Source organism: Harpegnathos saltator, unplaced genomic scaffold (assembly GCF_003227715.2).
Source record: "Harpegnathos saltator strain DR-91 unplaced genomic scaffold, Hsal_v8.6 scaffold260, whole genome shotgun sequence".
Taxonomy (NCBI): domain Eukaryota; kingdom Metazoa; phylum Arthropoda; class Insecta; order Hymenoptera; family Formicidae; genus Harpegnathos; species Harpegnathos saltator.
Genome location: NW_020230051.1, coordinates 117946 through 141484, shown reverse-complemented (window position 1 = coordinate 141484; position 23539 = coordinate 117946). Strand labels below are relative to the sequence as shown.

The following is a 23539-nucleotide window of genomic DNA, read 5'->3' as shown; positions in this document are numbered from 1 at the left end:
TCTAACCTAACTCAACTTATTGCATCTTCATATATTGTTCAGTATAGGTTTTAAAGGTTTCAATCTTTTCAACATCTAACAATATATAAAGATGCAATAAGTTCGGTTAGGTTAGGATTTTCTTGACGAAAGGATGTGAGAGAGGGATTCCACCTCTCCCTCGCTTATATGTACGAGATTTAATGTATAAGAGGGTTAATGTATTCAAGATGTATTATTCGACCACGGATCATTTTATAATAGTAAAATATCTATGTTGTTCGAAAATCACATACATTCTATACTAGGAAAAATGTATTGTTGCGTGAACCAAAATTTCGTTGTGACAACAAAATAATTTGGTTAAAACTGGCCCAACAAAACTGTTTAGCTCCTGTAAACAAATATCTTGTTTGATTACAGTTTGTTGCTTGTATAACGTAATACTTTTGTTATAATCACCAAAAAGCTTTAACTATATGAGAATTTCGTTAAAAATACTATAATTTTTTCTTCATATATAAAATCTAAATTTTAGTTAGCATCCAATGGGCATTATTTTAGTTTATGTACAATAATATTTCGTTATTATATAATTTTTATGGATAAAATAACTAAATGCTTAATTTTTATATATGAAGTCTAAGAACAAAATCATTTGGTCCAGGGAACAAAGCAGAAAAATATATTTAGTTGAGACAACTAAATATTTTGTTATATAAAACAAGATATTTGGTTGCTATTAAAAAATGCCTCAACTGAACAGTTTTGTTAGAGATACTAAATTTTTTTTCCTAGTATATTCAATTTCTTTTAATAACTTTTTAATGAACAATAAGCGACAACTGCAACTTTCTGCATATCACTGAGGAACATGTCTTTAATAACATATGTCAAGGTCATGGACTTTTGAGGAGGTTGACTTTATGTGTATATTTAACCTATTTTTTTCTATTTGCCCAGATTCACATTACTTGTATTTATAAACTGACAAAATCGGGAACTAGGAGAGCCATCGTATGATTCGCATTTTGCATGTTGCATCTGTCGAGCATTTCTCGCGAATATATTTCCTACGAGATACATAATTACATCTAATTTTCGACCGTTCCACCTTCTATGTGTATTCGGCGCTACCAGAATCTCGACCGAATTTTTATGCTGTCGTAGAAATCCTCGTTTCGTGGAATACTACATGCGAAGAGTGTAAATATCAAATGATGAAAATAGGATATGTTTTCTCTTTTCTATTGTGAGACGATACCGCGTGCCACTAAGAGGTGAATGTAACTGTTAGGAAGTAGAATGTGAATAGAATTGAAAGAGAGGGGAGAGAAAATGAACTTTTGACACTTGATTTCGCTTCTTATGTGATTATCGCTGTAAAAGAATGCGACGGTAAAGTCGTTATGAAACGCGAGTAATAATGCAGAGCAACGTAGTCTAGAATGTTATCTCTCAGCCGTGCTGTTTCTTATGATGTTACAATGTATGCGTTCAGCAGTAAAACCATTCACTAAGCATTTCATGAACTCTTGGAATTAATTAGGCATACTTTTAGATTTAATCAATATCTAAAGGTGAAAACTAATTATATCCCTAAAATTCCCTAAACATTTATAAACTATAATCGCTATAGGTTGCATTTAAAAATGTCACTCCGGTGATTTCAGTGGCGACAAAGAAACGTGTGCCCTCGATTGTCGAACGTTGTTAAACGTTCTCTCAATCTGTATGTAAGCAAATTATGCGAAAAAATTCGAATTTTACAATTTCTGCTCATATGTTTTCAATGTCAATCTAATAATTCACCTTATATATCCTGAACAAGAAATTTTCCGTAAATTTCTTGTAAATAAATAAAGTAAATAGGGGAAGATCCCTGTTCATTATGACTTGACGCTGTCCTTCTACAACTATATCAGTTTATTTACAGATGGCGCCATTTTCGAGATATTCACTGATTATTACTTTTACATACTTTTCTTAAATGCAAACCCCAATTTCTTATTATATCATCTTTTTCTACCAATTAATTTTAACAACTTGTGTCTGGAACATTTTTTATTTGCCTAATATTTTTTAAGATTTAAGGAAAACTTAGTAACTTTTTCAATATTTAACTTACAATATCTCGCTAATTGCTTGTTGGAAGAAAAAGTGGTACTAGACTTTTTTATTTTACTTGGTCTCAAGAATATATTGTTACAATAGTGCCCTGACTTTTGTTAATTTGATTTTGACATTTCCAAAACTCTATAAGTTAACAAAAGTTAAGGCACTATTGTAACATATACAGGGTATTTATAAAGTCCGACCCCACCCCTGGATCTCGGAAATGGCTTTAAATATGGAAAATTGTTTCAGACAAAAGTTGTAGAATATTGAGGGGGACACATGATTAAAATATGGATTTGACCTTGAGTAACTTTATCAAGGCCAGGTCAATGTGATCGATGTTTTCTTAAATGGAACCTCGTATTTTTTTATTGCGTATTCTTATAGCCCTTGTCGAGACGTTTTCAAAACACTATCTATTTTTTGCGCAAGCTATTTCCAAGATATAAAGCTTCAAAGTTGACATACCGCGCGCGCGCGCGCGGGCGCGTGTGTGTGTGTGTGTCACAGTAGAGATAAGGACCCCACGGTTCGACACTCTAGTATTTTTTTTATTTCAAACCCTCTTCACTGTGTGTGTGCGTGTGTGTGGCCCTAAGAAGGACCAATTTTGTGTGTATGTATTTCTTTAGTAAAAATCTCCCCCCCTCTCTCTCTGTCTCTCTCCACCATTCTTCTTCTCCTTCCCTTTACATTAGTTATTTTCTTGCCGTTCACACACACACACACACACGCGCGCGCGCGCACACACACACACACACGCACGCACGCACGCACACGCATACACACATACACACGCACACACAAGAGGCATAAATCCGACCGTGCACCCTCCACGCGATACACCTTGAGTAATGCGAATGCCGGCAGTATGTCAACTTTGAAGCTTTATATCTTGGGAATGGCTTGCACAAAAAATAGATAGTGTTTTGAAAACGTCTCGACAAGGGCTATAAGAATACGCAATAAAAAATAGGAGGTTCCATTTAAGAAAACATCGATCACATTGACCTGGCCTTGATAAAGTCACTCAAGGTCAAGTCCATATTTTAATTATGTGTCCCCCTCAATATCCTACAACTTTTGTCTGAAACAACTTTCCATATTTAAAATCGTTTCCGAGATCCAGGGGTAGGGTCGGACTTTATAGATACCCTGTATTATGTACAATATATTCTTGAGATCAAACAGTTTCCATTTAAAAAAAAAATAATCAGTAAATATCTCGAAAGTGGCACCATCTATAAGCAAACTGATATAATTATTTTATACCCTCCTTGAAACCATACAACTTTTGTCTGAAACATTTTTCTGTATCTTCCATATTTTTCGACATATTTGCTTGGGACATTTAAAATGGTACATCCTATATAACAGATCCGTTAATTTGGAGTTGGCGATCAATCGATGAAATTGTCAGTTGCAATATTCAATATCCAGGATTGAGAATTTAATTAATGTATAATTATTTTTATTATTAAATTAATGTGAATCTGGTTGAAGTTACGCTGGGAAAATGTCCGAGAGTTAAGTCAGCTTGAAGTTCTACGAAAAATTTGACAAGTGTGTGGTGCAACAGAATCTTAAAAGTCGATTATTTCGTAAAGAAATTTCTTGTCGCATATACGTAATTAAAACAACGAAGAAGAAGAGGTAGATAATCGTCGCCATGATTACGCAGTTTTCTACACAATTAACGTACGAACAACTACTAGGCCGAAAGCGATTCAGTAATCTATAAGGGATTTAGTCACATTTATATTTTAATAATGGAAAAAAGTTCTTCGCGGTCGATAACAATGCGATATGTGTCAATATAAAGACATTTTATATCTCTCGTCATCGAAATATACTGAATCATGTTGGTTCACTATTAAAGCTATCGTAAAGATATCGCTAGTTAAAGATATCGTGTAACGTAGATGATAAAATACGTATCGTGTTATAGGTATACGTCGCAGGTAATCGTAAAACCTGACAATTATTTTTTCAAAAAGAAAAAGATAAAGAATAGACGAGAGTAGATAAGAGGTTGAAATGAAAGCAACCCAGTAAACACAAAATATCATCGATATTACAATGTTAACTAAATCATCTGGTATATTACATAACTGTTGCTTTTTTATATACCATATGATTTAACTGACATTGTAATATCGATGATACTTTGTGTTCACTGGGAAAGAACAAACGAAGAGGTAAAAAACAAATTGAATGTTGGAATTTGCACAAAAGTTGATAGATAGATAGATAGATATATAAAGAGAGAAAGAGAAAGAGAGAGAGGGAAGGAGGGAAGAGTGAGGTAAGAAGTATGAGAGGGAAGAGAAAAAGAGAAAAAATGTGTAGTAAGAATGTGTAATAAGCGATGTGTAGTAATAATGAGAAAAATATGATGCATAAAAATAAAAAGAGACGTTGACAAATGAAAAAAAAATAAATCAACATAGACCGCCGCCTCGGAAAGTTTATTATTATAATACATCGATCAATAAGTTCCGGGACTAACTACTAAAACAACATTTGTTTGCCAAAATTCTTCTTTATTTATCAACATAGTCTCCTTCAAGAGCGATACATTCATTCCAACGCTTTCCTAACTTTTCTATGCCAGCCGTGTAGAACGATCTTTGATTTAAAAATAGGCGTTAATTTCGGCAATCACTTCTTCATTGGAGCCAAATCTCTTTCCCTGGAGCATCTTTTTGAGGTCTGCGAACAGCCAATAATCGCTGGGGGAGATCTGGAGAATACGGTGGGTGCGGAAGCAATTCGAAGTTCAACTCATGCAATTTGGCCATCGTTACCATCGACTTGTGACACAATGTAGCGTCACTAAAATCACTAAACTCAATGACACAATGTCGGAATATCATGAAATTTTGACACGTAACTTCTAAAGGTTGGTACTAACTGAGAATGATATGGATTTGTTATTAGAGGCGCCATTTGTTGGTTAGTCCCAGGACTTGATCGATGTGTTATATTAACGCTACTGATCGATGTGTTATATTAACGTTGCTTTCCGCGACTTGTGAAACAAAATAAAAATTGTTCATCTCTCTCTCTCCTCCCCTTCCCCCCTCTCTCTCTCTCTTCTCAAGTGAAACGGATAAAAAGCGTACAAAATGCAATTAAAAACAAAAAGGTCAGTTTGGAATGTCACGGTGACGGTAAAGCGTGAATTAAAAGTCAGTCGGGATAAAAGTCGGATTCTAGAAAAGCAAACTGCAATGCGGAGTGCAATCGCTGGAGAAATCGCAACGAAGAACAGCCAAAAAGAGAATTTTAGCAACCATTTAGGGTTAATTGATCGTAGCTTGCAATTTCACGATGTTCGATCGAGTTCTTGCAGGATCGATATTTTATCCTCTTCCCCTTTCCCCTGTTCTTTCACCATCACCACTTCTCTTACTACACCCAAGAGTAATGTTGCGTTCGGTAATATGGAACTTTCCGCTATTTTCGGTCAGTTAATAACAATAATAGGAATTTATATATACGTATAATATATATATATATTATTCAATTATACAATTATCGAAATAAATGTAAACTATGTTCGAAACATCGACTATACTTAGAGAGATCAATACGGCATCTTCGTTTCTGTTTTGCGAGGAATTATATAAAGTTTATCAGCAATACCGTGTTTACATTCCCGATATAATTTATCTTCTTTCCTCTATACTCTTCTTCCCTGCATCTCATGTATCCGAAAAATAAATATACATTTATTTTTTATTATAGAAAGCATATAGCCCAAGAAAAACGAATTTTATAAGCGGCATCGTAAAAACTGTCACATAATTTACCTAGTAAACAAATTGTTCTGCAATGAAATTGGAAAAAGAATGCAAGAACAATAATAACAACAATAAAGAATATATCAAAACTTGCTCCGATATAATCGATTATAATAATATTGAAGAATAAACTATCTCACACTCTTTTACCAACTAAACGGAAGCATCGTGTTGATATTGGGTCTGTTCTTTTTAGCTTAAACTTGGTTGCACTGTTTGCTCTTAGAATAAAACAAGTATGTAACTGGTGTTGAAAGGAAAAAGAGACGAAGTTCCAGTTCTAGTCCAATTAAGAGCAAGCCTTTATTGTAATAACTATTGTTATTATATTGAGTATGTGTGCAGAAACATCCGTAGAAGCTGAACAAGTAAAGCGCAGAGCATTTCAATTATCCCGACACCGAACGTAATACCAGCCAATTCGATTAATCGCGCGACAAGAAATTAAAAAGTGGCCGTGTACGTTCAGACGATTTGCGTCGATTCGCGCGGCGCAAATGCAGCCTCAGGAATCGATACAGTCCTGTTCCCCTCCCTATGCGACGCCGCTCGGACGATACTGTGCGTTCGTTCCCTGCGGGAACGTATCTCTCACTCCCTCCCTTCCGCTACTCTTTCACAGTGATTATCTACACTGCCACCTCTTTCCTCTTTTCTCTCTTTCTCGCTTTGCGCCGTATGACTTCGCAGATATATCGACTGACGAAATTTCGATCGTCAAAACGGAAGGAACAAGATCAATAATCTTAATCGCGTCGTCATAACATACACGGCGGCACAACTGTCGTTGATGACGACGTTGACGATGACGGTTTCTCACTCACGGTGTGTCACAGGGGCGAAGCGGAGGGAAACGGGAGAAGAGAGGAGGGGTTCGAATAACGCGACCGTCGTGAGATACGTCAGGAAAGAAACGTCCTGTACGTCTGCCATGACGTCTCTCCGGTACGCATTTCTCGGACCTTCCTGGTGTTCGAAAAGGGAACGAGATACGGCGAGAGAATACAGTACAACACTCACCTGAATAGATCCTCGAGGGGCGTGATGGAGGCAGACTCGCCACCGTAGTACTTGTTGCGGTCGATGTGCAGCACCCGTTTACCGCTGACCGACAACATGCCCGACAGGATACATTCCTTGAGGCCGGTGCCTAGCACGATTGCGTCGTATTCCTCATTCATGTTCGGCTGAACGGGGCTCACTAGCGGTAAAAACAAGAAAGAGAGCACTCGGTCGGTCGGTGCTTCGCGACTGTCGCGCGACTCGAATGTGCGATATATGCGATTCGCGAAAACGTGTCCTCCCTCTCGAGAGACCTTCGGCTGTTTCCAAGCTGCTTCTATAGTGTGTGTATATGTGTGTGTGTGTGTGTGTGTATGTGTGTATGTGTGTGAGCCTCGTACTCGCCGCGTTCGACTTTCCTCTGTGACGTCGCAGCAATCAGGGAAACGCTACGCGGTCAATCGCTACGTGGCTATACGCACACGGCACGCGTGAACGACACGGCGAAACGTAAGACGCGGCTCGCTGTTCTCTCGTTATTTTGTCGACGACGACGAACCTGCGATGACGTGACGGCGATGGTAACGACGGTGACGGTTGCAGCGGCCGGACGGTGGCGGTGACGGCGGCGCGACGACGCGCGGCGGTGCGATGACGGTAGCGCTACGTCGGACATTTCCCTAGGACGCGTACCGCGTGTCGGTGCGCATTGCGAGGCGGCTCTAAAGAAAATCCTCGATACTCATCGTGCACGCGAGTATCGATGATGAATCTTTCTCTAAAATGAACTCGTAAAATGTGGACATTCCCGTATGCTTTTACGTTATAAAATGTTCATTTTTCACGACTTCGCGCTAGAAGAAAGGATTCATGACTGATACTCAGTTCATTATTCCCGCGCCGTGAATGATCGATCAGAATCATTTCAGAATTGAGAAGAAATTTGTTATTTATAACGAAGTTATAGTTTAATATAATTATTTTTTATATTTAGTATAATTATATTTATATTCCCAGCAAACACAATATTACATATAACGTGCATGTTAGTTGTAATTTCCAACTCAACAATATAACTATTATATAACACATGTATAGGAAATTACAGCTAACATGCACGTTACATGTAATACTATATGTACATGTAATATTGTTACATGTAATGTTACATGTAATATTGTATTTGTTGGGTTAACTTCGTTCCGTTTTTTCCATCTATAACTGTAACGTAACTTAGTTACATTTGTTTAATAACTGTAGTAACTAAATTAATAGTTATTTTATATATTTTAAACTGAAGTTTCTGATGAACTAGTAGATAACGCGACATGCGATGCTTGATATCCAGTAAGTATATAGTTATTCGGACTGCATTTGAAAAACGCACTATTGCGTCATCTATCTTCATTGATTAGATATAAAATAAGGATAAAATGACGCAATAACGTTGATAATCTCTCCAAATGCAACCTGTATTTCTTTCAGAAAAGTTGTACGTCTATTGGACATTTCCGCCGCGCGTCGCCAATCCTCATTTATTAACATAACTTTCGTTTAGCGTGAAATGAGCTGCACAGCTGGTTTCAGTTATATGCAAAAATTCAAGCGATGGATAAAACATCTCAATCTTCGGAGAAAGATTATAAAATGCCATGGCCAGCATATGCAGAAATATTTGAGTTATAGCAAAAATTTGGAAAGAACCGAATATTTCTCTATAAAATTTGTGCTGGCAAAAAAATTATTCGTGCAAATAGAACTTTAAGTGCAAATTTAAGAAAACATGTAAGTGTAAGACTTTATATTTAAAATATCAATATATATTTTAGTAAAAGAATCTAATTTTTGATGTTAAGATTACTTTTAGTATTTTTAATATTTATTATCCTCATCAAACTCATTCACGTCTTATAATTGTTATTAATAGTCTTAAAAAATAAACATGAATTGCTTATTTAAGTTAATGAATTTAATTAGTAAAAATTATATATAATATGACGAATATAATAATCAACAAACTACTTTTATTTAAAATTAAAGGAATTTACATAATTATGAAATTTAAAATAATAGTATAATTATTGTAAAAAAGTAACTGAAAAGTAACGACTTATTACTTCTTAAATAACTTTAAAGCGTGGTCTATAATGGCCGTAAGCAGTAAGAAGAAAGCGTGAACAGTAAGAAATGGACCAACCACAATTGATTATTTTTGTCACAATCGACTGTGATTGATTTATTTCTTACCGCTTACGCTTACTTCTTTACTGCTTACTGCCATTGTAGACCACGCTTAAAGCGTCGTCTACAATGGCAGTAAACAGTAAGAAGTAAGCGTGAACAGTAAAAAATGGACCAACCACAGTTGATTATTTTTGCTATAATCGACTGTGATTGGTTTATTTCTTACCGCTTACGCTTACTTCTTACTGCTTACTGCCATTGTAGACCGCGCTTTAAAGGCTCGACTGCAATAGCTGTAAGAGTAAGGCTATGAGGCTGTAACGTAAGCTGTCAGCGAATGAAAATATTTCATTTCGTGTCTTACAACCTTATAGCCTTACTCTTACAGCTATTGTAGACGAGCCTTCAGAGGCCTTCTACAATAAGCAATTAGTCATAAGCTATAAGCAAATTGGCAAATCACAATTGATTATTTCAAAAATAATCGACTGTGGTTGGTCAATTTGGTTACAACTTATGACTAGTAGCTTATTGTAGAAGGCCCATAACTGTTATTTTTGAAGGTCAGTAACTTATAACTGTAACTAGTTACTTTTTCAATGAAAGAAACTAATTGTAACTAGATTACTTTTACAAAGTAACTTTCTCAACCCCGAGTAATCTTTATCATCTGTATATTACACGAACGGATGAAAAAATGATGAAGAGTGAAGATAGATGTAGGATTAACCTGGAAATTGAAACTTTTCCTCCATCTGTAGTGTGGTTGAAGAATATAGTAGAAAGAGATGGGATAATTTATGATACGCATCCCGCCCGAAATTATTTATAGCCCTCATCTTTTTGCAAATTGATTAGTGCACAATATATTTGAGATTTATTTTGGTTTATAGGTTTTTCTTAATTTATTTAAATCTATATAAGTTAATATGTTGCGGCTATACAATGGTATTTATAATTTTATAAATTATTATTATTTAATCTGAGCACAAGTTGGCATTTGAATATAATTGTCAGTCTTTAACAAACGAATCTTCGAACTATCTTCGTTTTGAACCAATAAAATTCTATTATTCTAGATCGTTGTTTTTCATGGAAACCGCCTTAACCTCTTTCTTAGCGACATTGCAGCCGCTGTCGTGGCATTAACTTTTCTCGTTTCTTCCGTTGGCTATCCTGTGCTTACCTACCACCAGATAGCGCCAGTTTCGAAGCAGCCCGCGATAGCCATGGTATGCGTCGACTGAAGTGGCTCGAATTAGTATGTGTACAGCGATAAGTTCGTGCGGTTATGCTGTTGAGCCGCGGTTGAATCGGAGTGAGTCGTCTGACGCACGGTCGTGCTTATCAATCGTGGTGAATCGCGATAACACGAAACGTCAAAGTACGAGCCGTCCTGACGATAAGACCGAACCCGCCGTCGTGATGCGCGAATTTTGAAAACGGAGACGGTGGAGACACTGTTGCTTTTCAACTGTACGATCTTGCGTAGCCCATGTGTCTTGTACGCGTCTTTTCACCACAAGGAAATCGCGGATACGTTGCTTTCATTTTATCATCCAAGTATCTTACTCCACCGACGTAGTACGCGACCACGTCAACGCAATGAGTTTTCCTGTTCAGGATCGTCAACTTTCTCGACACGGGAACAGACGCGCGTGCTAACGCGAGTGCAAGAGAGAGAGGGAGAGAGAGAGAGAGGGAGAGGGAGAGGGAGTGAGAGTGAGAAAGAGCAGAAGAAATGTGAGAATTCGGAAGACGCTTTTAACGGCACGATTCAACGAGGCCACGTGGACTACGTCAGCAGCCAAAAAAAATGTGAGTCTTCTTTCCTTTTTTTTCGTTTTTTTCTTTCTTTCCTTTAATCTTTCCGTTATACGTGCTTGCCGTGTTTTCCTCATCTTCTCATTAAAGTACGGATTCGCACTCCGAGAACGTAATGTAATAGTCGACATCATCATTCATTCATTCATTCAATATATGGCTCTGAGCAGAGTCATTATACTCCTCCTACGCCAACCACAACGATTTTGGAAATAAAAGAGAAACAGGGACAATGCGTACGCAGTCCCCAAGATCAAAAATATATGTAGTTACAGGAACCACATCCAACCGCCACGGAGGCGAACAAAAGACTCTAATCGACATCATCGTACAACGTCTTTTATAAGAAAGTCAGCTGTTTATTCGTAACGAGAAAGACCGATGAGATTTCCACACGAGATCGTTGATTTTTCGACACGCGATTTAATTAAGTTCGTATTGATGCTCGTATTAATAGTCGTTACTTGAAACTTGCCCCAAATTAAATACATCAATTTGAATTTAGAGTCAGAATGAATTTTTCCGTTGAATCACGATTACAAATGTAATAGCATATATATTGTCTGTGTTCTAAAATTTCCTAACAATCCTGAAAATCTATAGTTGTACGTATTATAGATTTTTAGTACTGTCATTTTAGAGAATATAACCATTATATGATTCATGTAAAAAACTCAAATCTTGTTCTAAATTTAGATTTGATTATCTTATGTGGGATAAGTTTCAAGTAATACATTTAAAAATAAAGAATATGAATAAAGAATTAAACGTGATTTTTAGTTTATTTTGAATCACTATTACAGATATAATGTTGTAAGTCGTAATTCGATCAAAGAACTCAAATCTAACTCTAGATTTAAATTCGAATATCATATATGAAACAATTTTAAAATAAAGATGTCACTACAATAAGGCTTATAAGATGTTTAAAAGACATACCACTTGTAAACATTTTTTACATATTTCCGAGGCATAATTTAGACATTTGTACTGTCTGAGAAGACTTGCCGCATGTTTAAAATCAAAAAAGAGATTTTGCTAGTTCCTAAATTTTATAAAAAATCGTTACTTAGTAATAATTGTTATTGAAAGGAATTTGACGATCGATCGGATCAAATTTAAACACACAGCGAAAATTAAAAAGCGAAAGGTCTGACGGGAATTATATGGCGATGTACTTTAATTGTCGACCCTGGCGAATAATTTTACTTCACGATGAGAAATAAAAACGCTGCAAAAAGAACTCATCATGAGACCTGGAGCGTGTCATCGAGCCGCTCCTTTTTAAATGTATTCGCGGCCGATTGCTATCTACGTTGCGTGGAAATCCCTTGTAATCAGATAGCATCATGGAAAAGGGCCACCATCGTAGAAAAGAGGTAGAGTAATTCTTTGTTTTTGCGGCGTCGTCGTCGACGTCAAGTAACGGTTAATTCGACTGAATGCAACTGTGTAAAATTACCTCGACTGTTAGAATGTGAAGACATTCTTGCGCGTAAATCGATTTGAGCACCCAGTAAAGGCGATCTTATGGCCTAGAGAGACGGATATATACAAATCTGTCCCAAAAGTATTACTCGACGTTTTCTGTATATTCTCCTGACGGGTATACAAGTGTATTTAAATTTAGCAACAATTTTACTGGTAGATCTATAAGAAGAAAGATTATATCGCTTCTATAAGTGGCATTTATGTGGCATTCATATTTATCGCGTAAAACGATGAAATAAAAAAATGCAAAAGGAAAATATCCAAATTGAAAACGGCATGTTATGTAAAATGTAATATAAAAAAATTAGTGTAACTTTTAGCAAGTTAGTTTTTGCGTTAATATAATAAAAAATTTACATTGTACATTACATTATTATATGATATAAATTTAATGATTAAAAAAAATTCAATATAGTATATTTGCTTTATAATAATAATAATAATAATAATAATAATAATAATAATAATAATAATGATGATGATGATAATAATAACTAATAAGAATAACAACAACAACAACTTAATTGTCGCTAAATAAATATCATTTAACAATACAAGAGAACACAAATGAAAACTAAATTGTAGAAGAAGTAACGGCAAACGATACTTGTGTTTTAATTAAAAAATATGATTAAAAAATTGTATATCCACCATTATCGATTATTTTATGTCATAATAATATAAAAGCCTACTTGGATCTATACAACTTCCTGATAAAATATAACAGACAATAAGAGTACAAAATATCATACACAAGACGAGGAATATAGTGAAACACAGTAAGAATAATGAAATGGAATAGGAATATGATAAGATAACGTAGCATAATCAAATGTTTCAATGTTAAACGATGAATACAGTGCAATCCTCCATTTTCATGCCGCTCGAAGAAGATTAATGACGCGATACTCGTCTCAAGTGGAAATGTCAGCCTCGTATTTCCCATGGGACATTTCTTCTATTTATTTCACCGACGAAACAGAGAGTAATTTTACGCGATATTGTCGGTACTGCTAACAAAGTTAATCCGGTAGAAGATATTACCATGGCTGTGTCGACTTACTCATGCGAATGTTCTCTATTTCATTCGTTTGCCCATATTGCGTGTACACTACGATGACAACGACGACGACGACAGATTCGACTTTGTCAACGTCAGCGTGTTCGCGCTTATCGTACGACTCGTTATCGGCGAGTTGATTGAAGCGTTAAAGGATATTGCAATATTCTCTACCTGCGTTATATATGAACATTGACGCATGTTTCTTCAATTTTGCACGAATGTATGTCGGTGATATCGTAGTAGCGCGTGATAAGAAACTTCTTGGAATCTAATCTGACATCCAGAAATCTATACGAATTTAAGTTACAAGTGTAACGTTCTAAACAGAGTGAGACGTTTACATAAATTATGATAATTTTCGTCGCACATAGAAACACGTGTTGACAACGTAAACGTGTGAGTTATCTATATAGGGAGATAAATTATAAATAAAATTATAAATAAAATTATAAATAATTATAAATAAAATAATAATCTACAGGTGCTGTTTGAAAAACGTATGGCGCATTTAAAATTTTCCTTTACATTTGATTCGTGTTCTTTAAAAATATTTTTAAATTAAACATAACAATATGTTACAATGATATTACAAAGAATTAGTGATGTAATTAGTCGATTAGTAACTTATTTTATTTCTTACAAGTAACCTTCGCCAAGTGTAACACGCCGATTGTTTTCATCTTCTGAAATCTGATTTAGGAGTCAAAAAAAAGATAAAATGTGCAAAAAAAATTAGTTCAATATAATTTAAATTACTTATACGAAGGGTGCAAGTTGAAAAAATAAGGAAGATATGATACAATACTTCTCGCAAACAAGAGATTTTAAGGAGAAATTTTTGAAACAAAAATTGCTTTGGTTTCAAAGGACATGTAAAATGATGATTTTTGTTTGACCTTGAGAGTCTTTTTCAAGATCACGATAAGGACACTACAAACGTTTTCGATAAAATCGCGAAATTTTATTTACGTCATAATTCTGTATGAAAAAATAAGTAAATACACACACACACACACACACACACACACACACACATATATCAGGTTGTCTAAAAAGTATTGAGCTTTTCGCGCACGAGATAGCGTTAGTGTCCCAAATCTCAGGATATATGAGTCGCAGCAGGTCAGGCCTAACGTCATTTGACAGCTGACAGTTGAAGCTAATAGACGTACAAAAAGTGTTGGAATTCTTATAATCAGACGTAAGATATTGCACCGTGAAGGCGAGTGAACTTTTCGCAAAACTGCGCTACATTTTACAATTTTATTTCGATAAAGGCGCAAATGCTGCGCAGGCCTGTGAATATTTGTGCTGTTTATGGATTTGTGCTGTTTATGGACAAGATACGTTATCAAAAGCAACAGCCAAAAGATGGTTCAGTCGCTTTCGTTCTGGAAATTTCGATGTCCAAGATGCTCCTCGCAGTGGGCGACCAATCACAGAAAAAGTGGATGATATTCTGGCAAAAATCGAGCAAGACCAGCATGTAAGCAGTCATGACATCGCCAATGACCTAGACATCCATCACGAGCTGCTGCTGCTGCCAGGCAGAACGATAGACTCGGACCTGTACTGTCGACAATTAGCGCGATTGCACCTAGCAATTCAAAAGCAACGGCCGGAACTGGTCAACAGAAAGGGTGTCGTATACTACGCTGACAATGCCAGACCGCATACATCTTTAATGACCCATCAGAAATTGGGAGAACTTGGAAATTGGGAGGTTTTAATGCATCCACCGTATAGCTCGGACCTGGCACCGTCAGACTATCATTTGTTTCGGTCTCTGCAGAACTTGCATGGTGTTAAGTTAGTTTCAAAAGAGGCCTGTGAAAACCACGTGTCACAATTTTTTTACCAGAAACCACAGAAGTTCTATAGCGACGGGATTATGGTGTTGCTGGAAAAATGGCAGAAAGTCATCGAACAAAATGGTGCATATGTGATTTCATAATGTTATTTTCAAATAACAATATATATATATATTCTCAATTTTGACCTCCAAAGGCTCAATAATTTTTAGACAACTTAATATATACAGGGTGAAGAAAAAATCCCAGACCGGTAAAATATCTCGAAAGCCAAACATTTTAGAAGGAAATGTTTCGGACAGAAGTTGTATGATTTCAAGGGAAACAAAGCAACTATACTATTTTATTTACAAATGGCACCATTTTCAAGATATTCACTGATCATTACTTTTCTTAAATGGATATCCCAATTTTTTATTACACCTTCTTTTTTTACCAATTAATTTAAACAACTTTTGTCTGAAATATTTTTTCATTTGCCTAATATTTTTTTAGATATTTAAGGAAAACTTGATAACTTTTTCAATATTTAACTTACGATATCTCGCTAACTATTTGTCGAAAGAAAAAGTGATACTAGACTTTTTTGCTCTATTTGGTTTCAAGAATAAATTGTTATTATAGCATCCTGACTTTTGTTAACTTATTGACTTTTGGAAATTTCAAAATGATCAAATTAACAAAACTTTTTTGTCCATTTTGAAATTTCCAAAAGTCAGTAAGTTAACAAAAGTCAGGGCGCTATAATAACAATATATTCTTAAGACCAAATAGAGCAAAAAGGTCCAGTACCATTTTTTCTTTCGACAAATAGTTAGCGAGATATCGTAAATTAAATATTGAAAAAGTTATCAAGTTTTCCTTAACACGTTGAATGCCACGCTAGTTTTACAGGGATTGCCCGTGGCGCCACGATGAATTTTTTATTATGCGATACAATTATGTGTGAAATATTATCGACAACATGTATAAATAAAACTATTTTTATGTTTTATACTGCATTAATTTCTTCAAACCATTATAGTAACGATGGTAATAATGAAGAATTTTTAAGTATTGACATTTGTTCTAATTATGTATTTCTACTAACCTTGGCGCGCCGGTCACCGGTGACCCTCACGGCGCTACCGCCAAGTTGAGTGCCGGTCACCGGTGACACCCGTGGCATTCAACGTGTTAAATATCTCAAAAAATATTAGGCAAATGAAAAAATGTTTCAGACAATAGTTGTTTAAATTAAATTAGTAGAGAAAAACAGTGTAATAAAAAATAGGGCTTCCCATTAAAAAAACGCAAGTTGATCTTCAAATAACCTTCAAATGACCTTTAAGGTCGAAGTCAAGGTCAAATTTGAGGTCATAAAAAGCAGAACTTTATGAACCCTAAAACTTTTATTCGGACTATCTTTCCCTATAATGCATAGATTCTGAGATAGGGGGGGAGTCCGTTACTTTTGGAAAACTTAATGTACAGAGAACTTTTTTTCCGAAACGTTTAGGTTTTGCTATCGATGTTGTCGGTTGACTAGCGTCTACCCATACTTTTTTACGTTTAGAATCTTCATACATAATTAATTTTCCGTCATTAATTATAATTGTGTGCAAAAAATCTTTTTTCTTGTCTGGTGAGCAAGATAACGCATGTGGTCAATCGGCGATTTTTGTTGTCAATAATTAGCTCGTAGAACCCACTTCTCTTTTTTCTGTATCTTTCTCATACGATGTAAACGATCACAAATAGCTTTCTAATTCACTCCCAGCTTTTCCGCAAGTTCTTCTTGTATTTGTGTCGTATTTACATTCAGTAAATTTTGCAACTTCTCGGCTTCAAATTTTTTTGTCTAACCAAATGTGATTGGTTGTAAAGATTGAAATCACTATTTTGAAAATGTTCAAACCAATTTCGGCACGTGCGATCGATCACATTTTCACCATAAACAGCATAAATCATTTTAACTGCTTCAAAAGCATTTTTGTTTAAATGAAATGCGAAACGCATCGCATATCGAATATATTCTTTGTTGATAACCATCGTGAACACTATTGATTATTTGAAGTTATGTCAATCGCCAAATCATATGTCATTTTGAAAAGTTAAATGTTAATATAATACTTTAAAACCGCAAAAGAGCGGAAGAATATTTCAATTTCAAATTTTGCTATAAGCTGTGTAAATTTCGTCGGAAAGAATTAACTACTAGACCTAATATTTGTTTTTCTATTTTTTTTCGGAGTAATCTTGCTAGTCTAATATTAAGATAATAACACCATTATTTCTTCGAAAACGGCACAAGATACAAATTTTTTTGCGCTGTACTATAAGCTATAAGCTGTTGGAACCGGGTAAAACAAAGATTTACCAAGAGCAATTGCTATATTTGAGCGATGCAATTGAGAAAAAAGCCATACTAAGGGATTATATTTTGTTTATAACTGTTTATATCACTTTCTGTTTCGTTTATACCACAAAGGATAAAAAGATGGAGGGGGATAGCTAGTAAGTAAGTATAAGATATTGCGCTGTTAAAAAAGAAAATAGGTTTGATTAGGATTAGGATTAGATTTGATTAGGTTAGGATGGAACCTAATTTACATTGTTCAAACTTTTTTTATTCATAACTTGTTTTAAACGGCTAAAATTTTTTTATTTTTAGAGCATTGACTAAGTTATTCTACCGTATGTCTGTTTCGTAATGTAATATAACTGGTATAATCATTGAATTGTTTTTGTTTATATTTTTTCAATAAACAATGAGCGGCGACAAAATTTTTTTTAATGTTATTTAAAGTGATAACTTTGGCAACATATGTATGTTAAAGTCAAGAATACTGGAACTATATCTCCTAAATTGCATAATTATCAAAATACTCTTGAAACCAATAAAAATGGGATTGTTTCAGCAAGTATGAATGCAAAATTAAATTCTTTTTTGTGATACATATTAGTGCAAATTTGAACCTTTCTATTACGCTTCTGTTTTTATTCTGTTCTTTTTTTTGTGTGATCCTGCCAAATGAATATAAGCTAGCAGTGCTATAGTGTTTAATTTTCCTTTTTTTCTTTTTTTAGGACGCAAAATACAATATTATTGGGGACTTGAATCAGTTCTCGCTGTTTTTCATGAAAATGAATGCTTTATTTAAAAAATTAGTAAAGAACATGTCATTGGAAGTATTGTCCATCGCTAGTCACTATTTTCCCCCATCTTTCTGGCAGCATACGAATACCATGTCGAAAGAACGACTCATGTTTTGAAGTTATACACGAATCGACCCATTTTTTGGCATCTTCATAAGAATGGAAGTGCTGCTCAGCCAGGCCATGAATCATCGATCGGAACAAGTAGTAATCGGAAGGAGCAATGTCCGGTGAATACGGTGGGTGGGGTAAGATTTCCCATTTGAGCGTTTCCAAATAGGTTTTGACTGGTTTTGCAACATATGGTCGAGCGTTGTCATACTGCAAAATTACTTTATCGTGTCTCTCCTCGTATTGCGGCCGTTTTTCCTTCAATGCTCGGCTCAAACGCATCAGTTGTAGTCGATAACGATCTCCTGTGATGGTTTCGTTGGGTTTGAGGAGCTCATAATATACTACATCCAGCTGATCCCACCAAATGCAGAGCATGAGCTTGGAACCATGGATATTCGGCTTTGCCGTCGATGTTGATGCATGACCGGGCTTACCCCACGATTTTCTACGCTTCGGGTTATCGTAGTGTATCCACTTTTCATCGCCAGTCACGATACGATGCAAGAAACCTTTCCTTTTGTGCCGTTGGAGCAGTTGTTCACACGTGAAAAAATGCCGTTCGACGTCTCTCGGCTTCAATTCATACGGCACCCAATTTCCTTGTTTTTGAATCATTCCTAATGCTTTTAAACTTTTGGCAACTGTTGTGTGATCAATTCCTAATGATTCTGCAAATTCATTTTGCGTCTGACATGGGTCTTCATCGAGTAATGCTTCCAATTCTTCGTCTTCAAACTTTTTCGGTACGCCAGAGCGTTCTTTATCTTCAACATCAAAATCATTATTTTTAAAACGTCTAAACCAATCTCTGCATGTTGTTTCCGACAGAGCATAGTCGCCATAAGTCTCCACAAGAATTCTATGTACTTCAGCTGCAGATTTTTTTTGAAAAAAGTAATGCAGTAAAATTCCCCGCAAATACTCTTTTTTTGGCACGAAATTCGACATGTTTAACGCTATGAAAAAATATGTTGTTTACGCTTCGGCGGAATAACATATACTGTCACTTCGAGCCTAATGGTGGAGCTTCACGATGAAGTTGGCTGTAGTATTGCCTGATGCAGAAAGGCTAAGATAACACCATCGGGAAACAGCGAGAACTTATTCAAGTCCCCAATATTTTTAGCGATATAACTTTTTTTATGATCCAGCTACTAGTTTAATATTCAGGTAGCAGCCACTTTCTTATAAAACAATATAAGGTACAATAATTTTTTGGATGATAATTATATTAATAAATTTGCATAAAATTGATAATAAATAATGCAGTAGATCCAATTTAATTTTGACAATTTGGTCTTGCTAGCTTAAGAGAAATCGATTGGTCCATCTCACACAGTTGGTCTCTTCTGAAAACTGTTACATCCTACTCAGTTGTTTGTTTCAATTGTTATATAACTTGTCGCGCGATTTCCGGTACAAACGTTTCGTTCCGTGCATATAACCTGCATTCGCTGAAAACCTTCGTTCTCAGTCACCGCGAGAGGAAGGCGTTTAAGAAGTTCATCTGGTTTCCGTTAACTTCTACGAGAAATAAAAATATACAGTATTATGAGAAGTTGAAATATATAACGTGTATAAAAAGTTCCAGTATGGCGAAATATTTCCGAAGATATAAGTTTTATAAAAAAAATATTTTAGATAAAAGTTGTAGAGTTTAAAAAAGTCTATTTATTGGTTTTATCAATTTGGCCTTAAATGACTTCCCCCAAATTACTTTATCTTACGTTTTTTAAATGCAATCCTCTACTTTTTATCGCATATTATAAACTCTTCTGAGACCTTTTCAAAGCACTATAATTTTATCCGTTTTGGATCACTCGTTTTAAAGTTATCAACCTTTCCATAAGTAAGATCCATAAGTAAGAAAGTCGACGACTGTAACTTTATCTCAAATAAATGGAGATACTACTATCGTATTATACCCAAATATAGAAGAGCGGGGTCCCGCACACATTATCTTTCATTCCCTTTTTCATACATGGTTATAATACGATAGAGGTATATCCACTTATTTTACTTCAAGTAAAGCTACAGTGATTGACATTTAACCATAAAAAGTTCGATAACTTTGAAACGATTGATTCAAAGTGGATAAAATCATAATGTTTTAAAAAAGTCTCAGAAGCAGAAGGGGGTTATAATATATGGTAAAAAATAGATGGTTCTATTAAAAATTTCAAAGTGACCTTGACTAAATTTTGGCGGCGCCACATAAAGTCAAACTAATAAGATCAATAAATAGACTTTTGAATGAACTCTACAACTTTTACTTAAAGCATTATTTATAAAACTTACATTTTCCGAGTTATTTTACCACATTATATACTGTTACGTTATGTTTATTTCTATTGCAACATTATTCTTGTGTTAACTGGGATAATGCGACGAAAAAATCTCCATCACATTGAACAGCATAATGAAAAGATTCTTAAAGCATAAGATCTTATAAAAAAAGGAAAGAAAAAAATTCATTGAATTATCTACGACCTTAGTTCACTAATCGTTTGTAAACGGGTAGATACTTCGTTGAACAACACTAAAATTCTGAAGAATTCGTTTTTTCCACATGTAATTGTTTAAAGAAAGATGTATAGATTATCTGTGAATGATCTCGAAATATCTTTCAAGAATTTCATATCGATAAGTTCCTGTTTCTCTTTATAACGTTCCAAATAATCAAGAGGAAAAAGCCGTATCATCCACTTGAAATGATTCATATCTTTGGAAACATTTTATAATCGAATCGCACGCGTACGCGTATATGTATTCCTTGAAACATCCCGATGGCGATGTTAAGACGAGGACCGATCGTTAAATCTTAAACAAAATATGCATAGCTATGGACGAACTCCACGATAATCAATGAAACTTTAATATCGCAAGTTCCCACAATGCTCGTTCTTTATAGTTGCCTAATGATAACACGAACGGCGTGGCCACTGGCGAGCACGCTCAAGACATGCTCGCGGATCAATGAATGACCTAATTTAGCCGCTTGATTTTTTATATCCTTAATATTGTTTACGTTTATATTCGGCTGATAATGGATTCGAGCTACTCGCGGAAGAGAGGTGGATTCGTGTCATACACAGTTTGTCCCAGATCCAATGAGACTGGTCTAAAAAAAATACAAAGCGTTTATTATTTTGATTTTTTATTCTTGTTTATTCAAAATAGTCTCCTTCTGAGTCAATACAGCGCTGGAAACGTTCAACAAATTTTTCGAAACATTTTTTATACTCATCGGCTGGAATGGCCTTTAGTATGGCGGTCGAAGTCTTTTAGATGACCGGGATGGTATCGAAACGATTTCCTTTCATCGCCAATTTCAGTTTGGGAAATAGCCAGAAGTCGCACGGAGCCAAATCAGGTGAATACGGTGGATGATCGATAAGAATGATGGTCCTTTTTTGGTCAAGAATTTACGTACCACGATGGCTTTGTGCGATGGTGCATTATCGTGCAACAAAAACCAACTGCCTGGCTCTCGATATTCCGGTCGAACTCGTCGAATTCTGGCCCACAATCGTTGTAGAACTCCCAGATAATATCTGGGCAGACACACAGCGGTCGCTTCGAAGAATTTCTTTGACTTTCTCGATGTTTTCTTCATTGCGAGTGGTTTTTGGCGGCGGTGCTCGGTCATCGTCTGCAAGGTCCTCACGACCGTCACGGAATCGGCCAAACCAACGGAAAACCTGTGCACGGGACATGCATTCATCCCCGTACACATTTTTTAGCGTTTCGTACGTTTCTGCACCACTTTTACCCAATTTAAAAGTTGGTTTTTCGACCGACGTACACAAAGTGACTTTACATAAAATGTCAAACTACAGTGAAATGTCAACCGAATTCGCTCAAATTTTGAGGTTAAGTAGATGAAGGGTAGAACATTCACCTACCATCATTCACTCATAGATATCGCTGCGCTAAGAACTTTGATGGAACCAGTCTCATCGTATCTGGGACAGACTGTGTATAAATCGATTGTGTATACACGGTTATTTGTCGCGCATGCAGCGAAATCTCGTCGCGTGTCTTACGCACGAATATATGCAATCGGGTGCTTCACACGGTGTTGCTTTTATTCACTTCGAGCGAATTCATTAATAAAATCTTTTTCTAGACGCTCGACTTTTATCTGTCTAAAACATCTTTAAAAAGTGCTTTATACGGTGTTGCTTTTATTCACTTTGAGCAAGCTCCTTAATTCGCCAGCGAATTCGTTGGTCGAAACTTTCTCTAGACGCCCAATTAAAAAGTTTGTTTAAAGCGAATAAAAGTAGCATCGTGTAAAGCACCTTTTATGCTCAATGGAAACGGGCGTGAATTCACACGGCATGCACACGACTGTATTAGCGTATCAGCAGTTCATACGTTAGAAATACGATAGAAGTGATATGGTGATTACGCGATTTAATTGGAATATCAACAGTTTACATATGACATTAAAATAATGCTTGCCACTTGATGTGAAAAAGATAGTATTCGATTTGCTATCAAAGTATTCAGACCATCTAATAAATTGAAATGAACATAAAAAATAAAAAACAGTATTCTTATGGGTTTATAAATTTTTATTAAAAAGAAAGCCAAAATATCGAGTTTACCTTTATATTAATGCATGGATATTGAAAGAAGTTTGTTTCACAAATTTTAGTGACTTAAAGAATTTCCGTATCCAACTAATTATCTGTCAGCTTTTAGCGCATGCTTGTCGCCTGAGTGAAAACATTGCACGATAGCTGTGTACGTTTAATTAACAACATTGGCGGTAAGCAGTGACTCCGCGGTTGCAAAAAGATGATAGTCGAAAACTGCCATCGCAAGCCGGCCAGTCATAGCGCGCATGCCGCATCAATAAAGGAACGTATGAATATGCCTAGAAGAAATCTAGTGTTTTCGAATTGCATGTAAAATATGGTTGCGTACACGCCACGTAAATTCACGCTCATCTATACCGAGTTTAAATTATATGTACACATATATATATATGTATTGCAGTA

At 35.6% G+C, this 23539-nt stretch overlaps 2 protein-coding genes across 4 annotated transcripts in view; one reads left to right on the top strand and one right to left on the bottom strand.

Annotated features, from left to right (window-relative positions):
* The window catches only part of Gdi (GDP dissociation inhibitor), a 43698-nt gene extending 36046 nt beyond the window's left edge, over window positions 1-7652 (bottom strand). Inside the window, exons 1-2 of one of the 3 annotated variants that reach the window (XM_011152119.3) lie at window positions 7465-7652; window positions 6924-7104 (exon numbers count right to left, since the gene is read on the bottom strand). In XM_011152119.3, the coding sequence (XP_011150421.1) occupies window positions 6924-7084 (161 nt within the window). In that variant the 5' untranslated portion in view covers window positions 7085-7104; window positions 7465-7652. The other 2 variants (XM_025299309.1, XM_019844484.2) reach the window with 2 other exon arrangements.
* Window positions 7653-10318: 2666 nt separating this feature from the next.
* LOC105189790 (uncharacterized) overlaps window positions 10319-23539 on the top strand; it is a 53919-nt gene continuing 40698 nt past the window's right edge. The window contains exon 1 of the mRNA XM_011152117.3: window positions 10319-10907. The gene's annotated coding sequence lies outside the window, so the exon portion shown is untranslated. The remainder of the gene's footprint in view (window positions 10908-23539) is intronic.